General features: G+C 44.1%; 1 protein-coding gene across 3 annotated transcripts in view; it reads left to right on the forward strand.

The window, feature by feature from the left end:
- UBE2H (ubiquitin conjugating enzyme E2 H) overlaps nucleotides 1-13283 on the forward strand; it is a 93919-nt gene extending 80636 nt beyond the window's left edge. For all 3 annotated transcript variants that reach the window (XM_074315611.1, XM_019751331.2, XM_019751336.2), the window contains 2 exons: nucleotides 4465-4593; nucleotides 9038-13283. In XM_074315611.1, the coding sequence (XP_074171712.1) occupies nucleotides 4465-4593; nucleotides 9038-9162 (254 nt within the window). In that variant the 3' untranslated portion in view covers nucleotides 9163-13283. The remainder of the gene's footprint in view (nucleotides 1-4464; nucleotides 4594-9037) is intronic.
- The last annotated feature ends 3120 nt before the right edge of the window (nucleotides 13284-16403 follow it).

The following is a 16403-nucleotide window of genomic DNA, read 5'->3' on the forward strand; positions in this document are numbered from 1 at the left end:
TTGGGCGGCCCACAGGGTTTTAACCTGAAGATAACAGGCTTTACAGAAGTTGCCATTTTAATTTTCAAAGGAAATAGAGAAAGAAGAAATAACTTATGGTCACTGGTTCATAAACAGCCAAGAATAACACATGAGATGTGTGATTCATTCCCTCTCGTGTTTTCCCCTTTAAACAATGCGCCATGTTTTTGTGAGTCACCTGGAGTAGAGTGGCTTTACTTGAAGAATTGGTGCTTTTTTTTTTTTTCCAGTGTGACTCATTTTAATTAACATGTATTCCTCGATGAAATTTCTACTCTAAGAAGATGACATATTTGTATTAATATTTTAGTCTAGTCCTTTGATGCAGTTTGAAGTCTGTTTTTTATAGTCATTTTTAGTCATGTGTAATTCTTCCTTGTAAGGAACTGCAGTGTTATACTTCTCTTTTTGCTGATGAAGAAATTGAGATGCAGAGAGAAAGAGACCTGCCCAAGGTCAAAGAGCAAGTCAGTGGAAGGCCTGAGATTAGACTTGTGGTCTCCAGGTTTTTCCTCTTGTTCACCACTAAGGAGCCAGCATCCCTGTTGCTGGGGACAGTTCAGCCTGATGGAATTTGCTCTACCCGATGTCACAGTGTGTTAGGTGTAGCCCTCACCATTTCCTCTACCCTAAAGCAGCCCTTTAGTCCCCCTCTGAAAGGGATCCACTTTGGAATACCTCCCCCTGGAGGAAGTGATGGTTACTTGAAGGGTGTGCAGAAAAGAACCGTGAAAGGGTCAGGGCAGGCCACTCAACTAGAGCCTCTTCAGCTTGGCTGCCAAGACATTTTCTTGAGCCAAAGAACCCACAAGCAAATAGCCCTCTTCCCCTTTGGTCTCTGGGGATAGGGGGTACATAGGGTAGGTAGTGTTTCCTGGCTGTGTATTTACAGACAGACAGACAGACACACACACACACACACACACACACACACACACACACACACCAGCCAATCCTAAATCAGAATCTCTGAGGTGGGTATGAGGCCTCAGCATGCATATTGTGTAACAACTACCAGTAATTCTGGTGGACAAAAAGGCAGGACCAAAATTCTCTCAAAGACCATTGCTTTTGAATGAATGGGGTAAATGATGCTGCCTTTGATAAGAGAGTATGATCTGAATGTTTCAACAATCAAGGGTTCTTTTATTTGTTTGAGACGTACCTAGGCAGAGCCCCTTACTGGGGCTTGAAAACCTTCAAAGTAGTGAGGAAGGGTATAAAATATGTTCCTGGAACACGTGAAACTCCTAGTTATGAAAACATGTTGTCTGCAATATTTCTTGAGTCCGGAAGCACTTCTGAACCTTATTTAAAGTGAATACAACCAGGACTTTATTTTTTTAAAGGTTTGATTGCTGCATGGTAGGTAGGAACACTCAGCTGCTCATCTTTCTGAGCAGTACCTGAGAGAGGATGTGGCAAGAGAAGCCCCATTCACTGTGTGCAGGTATCAGAACTTCCTGTGGTTGAGCCACTTGAACACAAGCACACTGGGAAATACCAGACATTTCGACCACAGACGCCTGAAACACTTCGAGACCATCCTGCTGGCCTTGAACTTGTGGCCACCTCTGAGGGTATTTTGATGCCGAGATGTGGGGAGCTTGTGCCCTCACAAAAGTTAAGACAGTATTCACGTTATGCATTATCAGAGGCAGCATAGTGGATAGGCCCAGGTTTGCAACCCAGCCCCTTGAGCAAGTTACTTAACCTCTCTGCCTCTGTTTCCCCATGTGCAAAACAGAGATAGTAATGGCAGCTGCCTCATTGGCTCTAGTGAAATTAAGTGTGTTTGTGAAGTGTCAACATGCCTGGCTTGTAGTCCCTGCTGTGTAAGCGTCTGTTGCTGCTGCCACTACTGTTACTATTACCAGTGTTACTGTAACTCTTACTAACTCTGATCTGGGATCATGTTCAGTTTGTAAACTTCTACACCCCTTGTTTTTTCTTCTTAATTTCCTTACCTTTTGGCATTTTCTACCACTGCCTTAATAACCTGCCTACTCAGGAATAAGAGGAAAAGAAATTTTTCAGACTTGTCATGTGTTACATGTCAAACATATGTAAAAGTGGAAAGGACATGTTTATAGGAAAATGCTATTTTTAAAGGTAAAAAAAGTAAAGTCATTTGCAGTGTGAGAAGTAGAAATTACAAGCCTATTGCCCTGACATAACTTAAATATCATATATATATGTGTATATATATATATATATATGTGTGTGTGTGTGTATATACACACACACACACATACACACACACACACACTGTACAGTTTTAATTCTAGAGGACATACCATTTTATGGACTTTCTCCACCCAGCATTAAGGCGGAAATATTCTTCTCTGTCCTTTAGCCTTTACAAATAGTTTAAAAAAAAAAAAAAAAAACAGTTTTCAAATCTTTGTTTTCAGTGGTTTTGTACCGTGAATAATTGTTGGTTTGTTGAGTATGTTTCTTCCTTTTTGAAAAAATTATAAGTACAATAGCAGTGAAAATCTTACTACAGATGGTTGGGGGTTATCTTGGAAGGTCATTTGGTGGTGGAGGGGTTCTTGTTTTGTTTGCTTTTTTGACGAGGAATCTCTGCATTTGTTTCCTGGTACATGGGAATCTCACTGTAATCTGGTTCGTTGGAAAGTTAGCTTTATGAAGGTGAGAGAGCCCCAGTCCATGTAATAACACCAACCTGCCGTGTGTCAGTAACACGTGAGAACAGGACTCGCCATGTAGGACTCGCCATCACATCACTTCGAGACCTGAACCGTCCAGTACGAGATCTACTGGCCTCATGTCGTTGTTTAAATTAATGAGAATTAAATGAAATGAAAGATTCAGTTCCTTACGGGCACACTAGCCATAGTTCATGTGGTCGATAGCCACGTGTTGGGTGGGCAGCTGAAATACAGAACATTTCCATCGTTGCAGAAAGTTCTGTTGAATAGTGCAGCTCTAGCTAATTCTCTCTGACCACTCCGTTCCTTAACCTGACGAGGGAGAGCCACCTCCTGTTTCTAGCGTTTTCTGGAGCAGACGTCGGCAAACTTTGGCTGCCTGTTTTTGTATATAGTTTCACTGGAACACAGCCACACCCATTTGCTTACCTATTTATGGCTGCTTTTGTGCTACCACAGCAGAGCTGAGTGGTGAGTAGTTGTGACAGACTAAATGTGGCCCATGAGCCTAAAGCATTCACTGTCCCTATACAAAAAGTTGGCCATCCCCTCTCATCTAGACCAGGGTTTCTCAGCCTCAGCACTATCGACATTTTGGTCCGTGTAATGACTCGTCGTGAAGGGCTGTCCAGCGCATTGAGGGGTGTGGAGCAGCTCCCGGGCTTTGCCCCCAGAGATGCCAAGAGCAGCACCACCTGCCCCCCTCCCCTAACCAGTTGTGACAACCCAACATTTCTCAGACATTGCCAGATGTCCTCTGGGGGGCAAAATCACCCCTGGCTGTGAGACCCATGAATCTAAAGTGATGTGGCTTGACAAAATGTCCATTTATAATACTGTTCATTCTACAAAGAAAAAAATCCATTAAAAGGGCAGAAGAAATTGGTTTTTCTGCTCCTGTACATTAGCATTCCCTCCAGAAACGGAAATGTTTCTTATAACGTGATAGAGTAACGAGAGTAGGGCAGAGAAATGGAAACACAAGGTCCCAAAGTTCACTGTCTGCTAACTGAGGGGCAAATAGGATGGAGGTTACAGCAGCTCTGAAGTTATGGGGACACGTGGTTTTTTCTACAGGTTTTCAGGGCCTACTTGATAAAATATTACGTGACTGCAGGGTTTGAGTTAACTGTGTCTGTAGATGTCATCTGGAAAGAAGGGAGTTAATGTTTATTAAAATGATAATAAATGCAGTAAATTAGGACTTATCTGACTTATTATTTATGATTTTAAGTGGTCCATATTGTTTCCTACCCTCATTACCCAGAATAATTGAAAAACGGGTTACATTTACGTCCATTAGAAGTTACAAGAATTGAATTAAACACCAAGGCCTATAAAATTGTGTTCAGTTCTTTTACAATCTGGTGCTTGAATGCCTTTCAGAGTGGGGCTTTTCAAAGCTATAGAAAAGGGTGATGTTAAGAGAGTACTTATTTTGTAAGAATGTAGAGTGCTGTAGATTATTGGGGTACGAGTTTTAATTAATGTAGTATTTGTAAAGTCTCAGAAAATAGAGTGAATTAGAATTGGGACAATTGCCTTTCAGAGTGACTATCAGGTATATCTTTACCTGGTTCTTCAAATTAAATTAATTTTTTTTTAATTGGTGTTGAAAGGAACATGTAATGAAGACCCCCATGTAACAGAGCACACTTATGGGAACACCTCCGTGTGTCCAGGAAGGGAAGCGGTTCTGACCCGAGTTAGTGAATTTCAGGTGAACGTGCTTGTTCTGTGCATGATGCATTTCTGCTTGTTTTTTCAGATCTTACCAATATATTTGAGTCCTTCCTGCCCCAGTTGTTGGCCTATCCCAACCCCATAGATCCTCTCAATGGTGACGCTGCAGCCATGTACCTCCACCGACCAGAAGAATACAAGCAGAAAATTAAAGGTGAGAAGGCAGCTAGTTTAACCTGGAGACAGAAGAACTTAAGTCTGTTGGGCTTTGATCATTGAAAGCTCTTCTCAGTTGCTAACAGTGTTTCTTAGGCCTAAAAAGAGACAGCCTCTGTAGTTCCAAGGGTCAGAGACGACCTTTGGAAGGCTGGAGGTACCGGTACAGAAGAAGGGAAGGAGAGAGAGTGAAAGGAAAGATGAGAAAGTGGAAGCCTTCCCTGTTGGGTGGTAGTAGATGTAACCCTGCCAGAAATCTCTGTGGACACCTGTCTACAAGAACCTTTGCTTCCATTTGCTTCCTCTTGTAAAATTAGAAAATTGGACTTGAGAATAAAGTATTAATTGGAAGGTATAATTTCACATTTGTTTATAGACAGTATCATCCTGGCCCTTGAGGAAAGCAGTTAATTATGGGAGTTGGGAAAGAATAGCCAAATTCATCATTAGACTTTCTAAAAAATTAAAAATATATATATTTTTTATCATTTTACCTACTGATTTAAAAAAACAAACAAAAAATCCAGCTGGCTTCTTTTCTTGGTCCCATACTAATTTGCTATTACTTTGGGAAGTTTATTTCTAGGCTCATTTCTCCTCTACAGCAGATACCTGGCCCCAGTTCCCTGGTGCAGGGTTTTTCTGTTAACACTTGGAATGTGCTATCAAAGTTAGAAATGTTAGTGATGGTAACACAGTTTCCTCATCCTTTAGGATTTAGACTCCTATGTTCCCATTCTTAAGCAGTTTACATGCTAATGGAGCATGAATTTCATGAAAAGGAAAATAGGCTGCAAAAGAATACCTCACGCTTCATACAGATTTACCGGAGTTCATCGTGCTCTTTTTAGCTCTGTGCGCTTGAGAACTTCATAGTGAAAAATCTAGATACATAAAGTGCCACCAAAAAGGTAAAGAATTCAGAGCCCATGAAAATCGGCCTGTTCTCCTTAACGTGTGGCAGGCACTGGTATCCACCCCGTTTTAGCACCACTTGCCCATCTGCAGAGCAGTTCAGAACAGCAAAGTGTGTGGCCCCTCAGGTACATCTGCAAGCGATGGCAGTAGAAATGATTTATGGGAGCTCGAGTATTCAGGCCTTTACTCTTCACTCTGAGGTGTGAGACAAATGGGAGCCTTTGGGGCTACTGGCTGAACTTGGTTTTCCTCCTGTGTGTTTTCTCACTCTTCCCTGGTCTCTATAGGGTATTGTCTGGTACTTTTGTTGAGATAAAGTAGAAATAAGTCAACTCTAGTTAATGTACTTAGGTTTCAGGTACCTTGCAAATTACTGTCTAATTTATGCAGCAGAATATCTACATAGTCAAACAAATATATACTTCAGGAAAAAGGCAGTCAGTTTCAACCAGATAAAAATCTCTGTTATGAGACTGTATTAAAAATTTGACAAAGGAATCATTTAACAGTATCTGCAATCCTCTGATATCGTGGTGCAGACGGAGCATATTTCTGTAGTTCTTCTATTCATTGTGGCCCAGCAGTTTAACACTGTTCCTGTTTTAGTATATATCTGCTGTAATCCATTTGTATCTTAGAATGGCTAGCTCTAGCTTAGGGAGCGCTAGCTTTCTGAAATGTTAATGTTGGCTATCATTTTGTCTTCCTTAGTAACCTGAGAAAATCATGGCTGTCAGACCTGAGCTCACCCCAACTTCCTACTGTACCTTTGTGTTTGTGTGTGTGTGTGTCCATCTCCATCTTTTTTTTGTTCCCTCCTACAGGAGATGAGAGATGCCCTGTCTTATTCCTCAGACTCACTCCCCCACAACCTGACCGTATTCTCCCATTTATCCCCTTCCTTCTGGTTCCTCCTCTACCCCCAGACTATCAGAGGTACCCCCATTTTAGAAGCCTTTTCCTGCTCCTGTAGACTCCTTTAGGAGTCTTGTTATTTATTTCCTTTCATTTTCAAACTTCTTGCTTTCTTGCCGTAAACTCCTAAGGTCTAGTTTCTTTCCCCTCCTTTGCTGAATCTGTGATCTAATTTCTTCCTAATCTTTGGATCTTTATCAAGACCTGTTTTCCTGAATCTCTCTGTAGCTTTGATATTTTACCTCCTACTTTTCTGAAAACTTTTTCATTGCATTCGTAAACGTGTTCATTCTCTTTAAGATTCGGGCCTTCAGCCCCCGTTTTCCTCCCCCACCCCTTGAGAAGCCTCTTCACCCCTCACAGCTTTAGATGATTCTCTCCACGTAGATGATCCTCCAAAATGTGTGTCTAGGCGTAACCTCTCTCCCAAGCTGCCCACCGGACATTTCCAGGCCTGACGTCACATGTCAATGTATGCATCCCTCTTTACCGTGCTCATTAATCAGCATTCATATTGAGTTGATGCTGTTTTGTCTTGTGAATATTGGACTGTCTGTAGGATGGGGCATCATTGGAGCTGTCTGAAGATACGTCATTTTCCTGAGTGGCATCTTAGCTTGCCACGCCAGGCTCTCTGCTCCATCTGCCTTTACTCCTCTGAATGCATCAGTATGTGACAAGCAGATTGGATATGTTGCAGATACCAATATATTCACTTCCTTAGGGAAAGTTTCAGCCCTACAGAAAAACAGAATAGCTTGACCATGTACCCACTACCCAACTATAGCTAAATCTGTACGTTTTGCCTTATTTGCTTCAGATTTTTTTTAAAGAAAGGAAACAAATGTAGATCTCTCTTAATGTGTTTTAACATCCCAGCCACTTCCTTCCCTCTCTGTGCTTTTGGCCGTTTCCCCTGGGATGGTGTCTGACAGAGCTCCTGCAAGGGCAGTGGAGATGTGACTCCTTCCTGGCTCTCGGGCTGGAGTCTCTCCCTTTACGCTTCCCTCTGATGGCACTTAGAGCTAACTGCCTTCTCTCTGTGTCCTGCTTGCTAGACCATGCTCTTCGTTTTCCTCTCCTGAAAGGCTTTGTCCCAGTCATCACTTAATACATATCTAAATGTTTCCTTGCATTTACTTAAGGCCGATAGTACCAAGTTACAGTGTCAGGGAACAATGACAAAGTGCAGCCACTAATTTCTACAAAGGAACAAAGTAGCCAGCCCACCAGAAAATTTCTAAGGCTTCGATAAACATTTCTCTTCATTCTAAAAGGTAAACTAAGGTCAGTTCCTACCTACTCAGAGGCTTTTTTTCATCTCATCATCTGTGTAAAATTGTATTATGAATTTGTAGTACTCTTAAGTCGGAGGCCTGCTAACTTTGCTTGTACAATGCCAGATTTGACCACATACAGTCTCTCACCTACTCTTCTCTTTCATTTTTTTTTTCTTTTTTTTTTAACAACTCTTTAAAAATGTAAAAAAATATTCTTAGCTAGGTCCCTGCACTAAGTTATTGCAATTTGGTAGGCCTGTGTGGCTATTTACCTTATCTTCCTCTTGCATTTAGTCCCTGTAACTCCATGGGAAGAAAAACAAAGCTTAAGGACGTGAAGATATGTTTTTCTCTTGCCAGCATTATGAACAGGATTCTGAGTGTCTTGTCACTTCATATTGTGTATAGGCTATTTACTTGAGAACAGTATGCCCTTAGAGATTTTAGGAAGTTTAGTTGTTTATTCAGCAGTTCTTAAATTTTGTTGTTGGGTGTTTTTTTTCAACCAGCAGATTCAGCCTAGGCTATAGCAGCATAAATCTTCAGGTAAATAATACATGGTAAAGTCACTGAGGCTAGCTGTGTCTCCAGATAGCAGCTCATTCCTGAGCAGATTGAGAGACTGTTTTTACCAGCTGCTTCAAAAACCTGACAAGTGGATCTGTTTAGACTAAAATCTATTCCTAAAATAATAGATTTGGGCTGACTATAATTATATAATTGCAAATCTAAAAATGATGGGGGATTTCCTTATAAATTACTATGGAATCATAATTAGTCTGGTGCTATTTGGGAGGTGAATAGTTTTATTAACTTAGAAAGTAAAAAGAAAGTGCAGGGTTCACATTTCCGCAATCCATCACGTCGGGAGCTGGGCGCCATATTGGTAAGCCAGCAAGGAAGGAGTCAGGGCAGCCTGGCTGAGAACTGAAGGCGCTGTAACATCGTCCTGGGTGTCTGCCAGCCTTCCTGTGCTTTCAGCCGAGGCCCGGCTTGGTCAGCTGCCTTGTACATGTCCACTCGGGGTGTTCATCCACCTGGTGGAGGGGATGGCCCAAGGAGTTCTAGGACAGCCATGCAGTTTATTTATTCCCCTGCAAATCGTGTGTTCTGCTTTGCCTCTCTTACTAAGGGGGCAAAATGCATAAACTCCCACATCTTCCTGTGGGATGTGCCCCTTAGCTTTCATGACCATGTAACTGTCGTCTTTGTTACACCAGCATATAAGGAAAGCTTGCACCTCCCTGGGACTTGCCGGCTTTGGGGTCACTGAAGCACATGCCTGCCTGTTCACTGCCCTTGTGTTTTCTTTACCCCCGCCCCATGCAGAGTACATCCAGAAATACGCCACGGAGGAGGCACTGAAAGAACAGGAAGAGGGCACCGGTGACAGCTCGTCGGAGAGTTCTATGTCTGACTTTTCGGAAGATGAGGCCCAGGATATGGAGTTGTAGTAGAAAAAGCACCTGCTTTTCAGAAAGACTATTATTTCCTAACCATGAGAAGCAGACTATAATATTCATATTTAAACAAAGCAATTTTTTTTATTACTAAACCAGGTTTTTATGAATAATAGCATTGATATATATATATTATATATCACCCTTTAGATCTCGATTTCTTGGTCATTTCTCAACCTGAGGTGCATAGCGACCCCCACATTCCATGTAGGCAGCCGTCTGCGGCCCGAGTGCATGCGTTCCTAGGTCCATTTGGCCAAGGCAGCCTCCGTGCTACTGAACTGTCAAAAGAAATAGCCGCTCTCATAGATAGACTGAGTGACAATAACAGGAAAAAGTTGCTTCTTTTGTTGATGGTTCCAAAGAAACAAACCAAACCAACCAGCTCTTGGATGTGAAGATAGAATAGTGCTTTTTCCAAATGGAAAGGGAAAAAACGGGGGAGGAGAAGGCCTGCTCTGGGAGCTTTTAGAGCCAGCCACGTGAGAAGCAGAGCTGCTCCTGCCTGAGAGCCCTGCCTAGGTGGCCCCATTTCTGTGGAGTAACAGTATAAAACAGGGAGCTAATTGGAGTAGTGAAACGTAAAACCATTTTTTGGCTCGGATTTTCAGTACATTTTTATATGTAGATTCCTGCCCTTCTCGCTGCCTGGCCCTGCAGCCACGAGTGTTTTGCTTTGGAGAACCTTGGGGAAGTGTTTTCTGAACCTGATTCTTTTTCATGGGGTAGAGCTTGTAACCCAGACCTTTTTGGAGGGGACAGGACAGGAAGAGAAACGGGACTGGAAAGATGTTTCCTCTGATCCAGCACGTACGGAGTCACATCCTCAGCCTTCTGGTGGCCATTTTGAGACCGCTACCCTGGACTAAGCTTTAAATTTGAAGGTGATTGTGGGTTATTTTTGTTTTGGGGATTTGGTGGGGTTTTCTGTTTGTTTTTGGTGTGTGTGTGAATTGTGCTTAGACAGGTTGCAGATTTAATCTTCACCTACCAAGAGATGGCCTCCTCCTTGGACAGCCGCTCAGTGGACCATTAGATTCGGGAAGAAGGACCCGTCTGGTGGCTGGGACTCCTGGGGACTCGCATTCACGTTTCAGTTGTGTTTTTCCTTCTGCTGCTGCTCTTGGCAGCCGCCTGGTCATCATCTGCTTGTGGGAGTGGGAAGTGGATATTTTAGACCCAACACACATTCTAAATTTCAAATGAGTAATAATTGGAACAAATAAAGGTTCTTGTACCCAAAGTGACTCTACATGGGGAAAACAAACACAGCTTTTTTCAGAGTGACTGAAGAGGAGGAAAGGATTCAGATATACGATGTAGTAGTAAGACAGGTTTTGAAGGAAGAAAATCTCCTGTGTATGTTAAGAGGAAATCAGACCGTTTAAAATGCCTGCTAATCAAATGTTTACTCAGCTAACCATATGTCCAGGTGCTGGCAGAGTTCCCTTCAAATCTGCGTGTTGCCTGCTGAATTTGGAGAGCTCTCGACAGCACCTCTGCTCTTTTTGTGCCGCAACCAATTTGACAAGAGCATAATTAGCCAATCCTAAAACCTAAAGACAATTTTTGAACGTCCCACTGGGATGGATAATTTTTCTTTCTGATGTGTGTTTTTAGTTTAGAAGTGCTATATTCCACAAGATTTGAGTCGGTGAGGTTGGAAGATACTTTTTTTTTTTTAATTCAAAAAGCACAATCAGTCTTTTCTTTGAAAATCTATATAAAGTACAACTTGCTTTTAGCATGATTATTTTCCTAAATAAAAAAAAAAGCAAAGAATTTACTTATTTTATGTTAATGACGGGCATGAAGCAAAAGGTTTTCTTTAATAAAAACAATGTAAGGTGCAGTTCTGTAGGGCTGTGGTTAACTGTACTGAGTTGTCTGTCTAGCATCTGTGGCCTGTGGGAAGGGTAGTATTAACTATTTAACATGTAATGGTGTACTTTCACTCTTATCTAGCACGTTGTCTTCTCAGTACTGTGGGGGAGGGAGGGTCTCTGCTGGCTTACCTGCTGAATTAGCAGTTTGCTTGTGCTGTAACCGTTACTGTAGGTGCGACTTAGGGTAGGCTTAAAGTGCTGGGTGGTGATTTGAGTTCAAACAATAAAAAATTGTATTTTTTCAATATGGTATAAACAGTAGTGTTCTAAATACCTTTAAAAAAAAAAAAAAGTCATGTCCAGATAATAATTGCTTTAAATCTTGTCCGAAAAACTAGTAGAACCAAGTTTAGGGAAGGTATGTGAGCAGTGCCACAGCTCTGCTCCCCAACTAAATTCATGTTTCTCTAATGAAAAGACATCAGCTTGCCTGCGATTGAGAGCTCCAGCACTAGAAATCTGGTGGTGCAGAATTCCCAAATAAAGGCTTGTGGGGGGAGGTTGCAGGGGTTAAGAAATAGATCTGAGTATGGCTGGTGTGTGTGTGTATGTGTGTCCACCATCCAAGTCTGTAATGAAGGTCATTAGGCTTCTCTGTTAGAACTGGAAGCTTCTGGAATTGCTACCCAAATCACACTGTACTCTCTCATTCTGTGCAAATCTGTCCCATCGGGCACTAACCTTGGTCTCATGCATGTCTTTGGCTCTATGTGGGTCTTTTCCTCTCCACTGCGAAACTGACTTTTGATGAGTTGAAGAGAATCCCTTCTTAGGCTAACTTTTGGTCCCTTCCCTGTCCTGGGAGAGGAAGGAGGTAGAAGACCATACTTACAGGTGCAGAGAGAATGGAATAAGGCCTGGCTATGAATCCGAGGACTCTGAGCCCCCAATAATTGATGATAGAGTAAGGCTGGGGCCAGGGGCGTTACCATACCAAAGCTTTTCCAGATTGTCCCATCACAACACTCAGACAAGCCCCTCAGAAAGGCTGAACATTACTGCTTGAAGGTGTGGTGGTAAGTCAGAGTTGTTTCTGGCAGTCTCCCTTTCTTAGTTCCTCCAGTTTGGAAATCCTTCCTTGCAGTTTACCAGCGCAGGCCATTCTTTGTCCCTGTTAAGTGACTGAGCTCCGACTCCCGCCAAACCCCAGTGAGCAGGATGGCTGCAGCATTGAGGCCGCTGCTCTGCAGCCCCAACACGGGGCCTTGTGGGCTGCGATGGTGGCAGCCAGCCAAAACGCTGGCCTTGTCACTCTTCCAGTCTTCGGTCTCATTGCCCTCCTTGAGGTTACTGTGCAGTTTCAACCAGCATTTTATACTCCTGAGATAATTGTCAGAAGTTGCCATGCATCTCTCCAGTACCTAACATTTTTCTTCCACTTCAAAAGCTGTTCTAATTGCCAACTGGCTGATCTAAGCTCCTGGAGAGTGTCTCCCCTCAAAGGAATGTTTTTCCCTCCAGTCTCCCTGAAGCCCTCTTGGCCTTGGCCTGACACTTGCTTTTCATTAGGCCTCTTATTGGGATGGCTGAGAATCATGAAAGACAGATTCTCTACTAGCCTCCATGGGTCAGTTTCTAGACACCAAGTTTCTGGGAACTAACGTTTGATTTTAAATGGCATGTGACCCCTCTGGGTTCTAGGGACTCAGTGAGAAAAGCGAAAGTCTAACAAAAGTTAGCAAAGAGTTTTATTCCATCACTTCCTAACTGAGTTCACAGCCTTGTTGACTGAAATCAAATCATTTCTGATTGGGCACAAAGACTTGCGTTTCTTTGGACTTCTGAATCCATTTTTATATGTTCTGGCCGCTGAACACCTTGGCGATTCCATTAGGGACTGGCTGGAGTGGAGGCCCCTTGGGGCAGGGGGAGCTACCAGCCCTCCACTCACCTGAGAAAGGGCCAGGACTCTTAATTCAGCAACTAGTCGTCTTGGCTGTGGGCTTGGGAAGAGATGGCCATTATTTACTGATTGTATTTGGTACATATTGTGTGATACTTGAAGAGCTAAAAGGGACTTACCAGCCCTTCTTTGAAATCTAAGCTTTTGATCACTTATTTTTTCCTCGCCCTGTCTCCCTCCCTCCCACCTGTTTCCTTGCATTGTGATGATCTAGTGGGCACTTCTGTCAACAGGACAAATGCCTCCTCTGACTATAACCTCTTAATAGTTGTGTATAATGAAAACTGTAAACTTTTTTAAATAAAATGTGTATATACCTTGGCAAATGGCTGGACCTTGATGAATGAGATAATAGCCCCCATGGTTACTCAGACTGTGTTAAATGTCCTTCCTGTTCATCTGACTCCACTGAGCAGCAGAGTGCATTTTGTTTTTTGTTTTTTGGACGAGGACGCTCTTACAAGGCAGGTGACTGGGTTAGGTGGGAAAGGCTGTCACGTAGGCAGTAATAACCAAGAGCCCTGCCTACAGAGGCCTGTCCTGGCGCAGCAGGTGACTGCTGGCTGTAAACGGGGCTGGCTGATGGGCTTCACCAGAGCTCTAAAACGCCACCTCTTCTGTGACTTCCTGTAGCCTGACAGTCCCAGGAGGACCAGCAAGCATGGCTCCCATGTTGCTGTTAGCCCAACCCTTCTAGATCCTGTCAGCTGATGCTAAGCAAAGGGTACCCACTTGGCCTGGAGGTCATACTCAGTGCACCTTCCTGCCTGGGGCAGTCTGCCTCAACAGGTGTGCCACCCCCCCAACCCCAAGCACCAGCCTCCACCGTTTTGGAGGGGGACGTGGATATTGAATCAGTAGCTGATGGCTGGATTAGCCCCGCATTTCAATTCCTTCTATAAAACACATGCCCTCTATGGCCACCAGGTGGCGATGTTGCCTAGTTTGTTAGAGAATCTACCACTGTGTGGGGTCCTGTCAGAAGGCCCTTAAGACAAAAGGAAGTTTTCCTTTGTCACATGTTACCCCCCAACTCTCCTCCACTGTTTTCTTATTTTCCCCACACGGTTCTTTTCCCTCGCTGCATTCAGTGGGCCCAGCTTTGTATCTACTGGGGAGAAGGAAGGTAAGGCCGCTTGGGAACCGTGCTCAGGTGTGAATAACACAAGCACTCCAACTAAACCCTCAAGCTACCCTGGCTGCCATCAGTGCCCAAAAGCAAAACATTCAACAGGCTCGTTGCTGGTGGGTGGCACTGGCCCCTTAGCCAGGCGTGTGGTGGATCAAAGGACTGAACCAGCGCTGGGAGTTCTAATCCCATTAACCAGCTGTGCAGCATCAAGCTGTAGCCTCAGGTTCACCTGTAAAATAAAGTTCCCTAAACTGGTAGGTTCTGACTGACACTGTGACTCAGAACGTCATCCAGGCCCTGAAACAATACCCTATCGCAGGATACAGTATCCTGAGAAGAGATGATATCAACCTGAAAAATACCAAGGTTTCAGGATTGGAGGTTGTGGAGTTTTTGGACCCAAAGAGCTTTGAGAGTTTCAAGCATCCATTTTCCAGCTGAAAGGAGAACTACAATCTGTGTTTCATGTGAACAGTCATTCTATTGATCTCACACAAGGAAGCTGCTTTACAAACTGCTCCCTGAGGAGCCCCAGTGCATGCAGTGGGGCTTGGGTCCCCTCACCCACCAGTAATCTCACTAAAGAGCATCACGTTAGCTCTCCGCCTCCATCCAGCTGCTTCCCAAGTGGCGGGGTGGCTCTCCACTGCCTGCCTGAGGCATTACCCCTTTGCTGAGAAGGAAGACTGGGTTTTCTGAGACATATTGTCCTGGAAAAAGTTGTGGCCTCAGCGCCCCAGAACATTTAGTCACCTTAAATTCTCTTGCCATCCCTGCAGGCTGCTCTCCACGCTGGCAATGAGTTTCCGTTACACTGAGCCTGTGTTTCCTGCTCCCCACCAAGAACCAGGGAATAGAGTTGTCTGGCTCTCACAACCCTTGTGCCTGCAGGGGCTCTGGAGCCACCTGACAGACTGAGCAGCCTCGCTTATGAGAAAAGCCCACCGGCTTCTCGGGGGCTTAGATCCCCGGATGAGCCCAGGACAATCCAGCTTGGGCCCACCCTGCTCTCTCGTGCCTCATGTCACAGGGTTTGTGCACCCAGAACTTGGAACTGAAGTTACCCCGACGGGGTCTAATGTTAGAAGGGAAAATACACAGGAGCACTTCCCCTCTTGCTCTGTGAGGTGTTTGTGTGTGCGTGCGTGCGCACGCGTGTGTGTATGTGTGCATCTATAATGGAGAATGTTTATTTTTTAAAAAGGGCTGGCACTTCGGGACTCAAGCTTTGCTCCTAGGACCTGGTGTCAAGTGGTCAGGGTGGCAGGAACAGATGGGCTCCCTAAGAGGAAAACTCAACCTTCTGGCTGCCCGGTCATTTCCAATTCCCCGGGGAAGGGTTGCTGGACAGCCGTGGGGTTTGGCCTTCGGGCCTGTCTGTCTCCCTTCTGCGGCCCCTGCCAGCTCAGAGCCAGCTCCCTTGGAGAAGCTTCAGCCCGGATCCCTTCTCTCAGTTCTATAAACAATGAATCAGGTGCCTGCTACAGTCCACTGACGTGCATTTAAAAGTGTGGAACAAAGTTTTTGAAAGATGCACTTGGACAGATTTCAAAAGAATTATGTGCTGGTAACAAATCAGCATTCCAGAAACGTCCAAGTTTTCCGTAATGCCCTCCTCCAGAGAGAGCCACCATCAGCAGTGGCTGAAGAGGGCTTCCCCCTATGATGTCACATTGGCCCTGGGAGCCCCTGGACAGGGCCCCATTTCACATTCACTGCTTGTGAGGCACCAAGAGACAGGCACACACACAGTAAGGGGCACAGCCAATGCTGGAACCCAGGTCTTCAGGCCACAGATGAGTGTTCTTTGCATGAGTTCATGTGCCAAGCCCGGTGCCCACCTAACGTGGGGGCTGTGTGCCTGCCAGCTGGGGCTGCTATGACATGCCTTCTGGGTTGACTGTGAGCCTGGCCGACAACCTACCTAGGAGTCCCATGCTCTTGGTCCCTGACTGTCAGGCCCTTTCCCCACAGTGGAGTCAGAAAATAAAACAGCACATCTCACTCCCTAGAGCAGAAATACAGGAATAGAATGCCATCTACATAAGTAACTACAAACTTTGTAGTAGCCAGCCATAATTTTTTAAACAAGGTAAAATTAATGTTTATTTAACTCAGTATATCCAAATGTTTCAGTGTGTAATTATTTAAAAATGAGTATTTTACATTCTTGTACTACCGCTTTGAAATCTGGTGTGTACTTTACACAGCACGTCTCAACTTGGACGCTACATTTTAACATTTAAAGTCACACGTAGTCCTACCAAAACCCATTTTGTTACAGGAAAATTTACACTGCTTGTTTTTAAGTTTA

The sequence above is a fragment of the Rhinolophus sinicus genome, linkage group LG11 (assembly GCF_036562045.2).
Source record: "Rhinolophus sinicus isolate RSC01 linkage group LG11, ASM3656204v1, whole genome shotgun sequence".
NCBI lineage: Eukaryota > Metazoa > Chordata > Mammalia > Chiroptera > Rhinolophidae > Rhinolophus > Rhinolophus sinicus.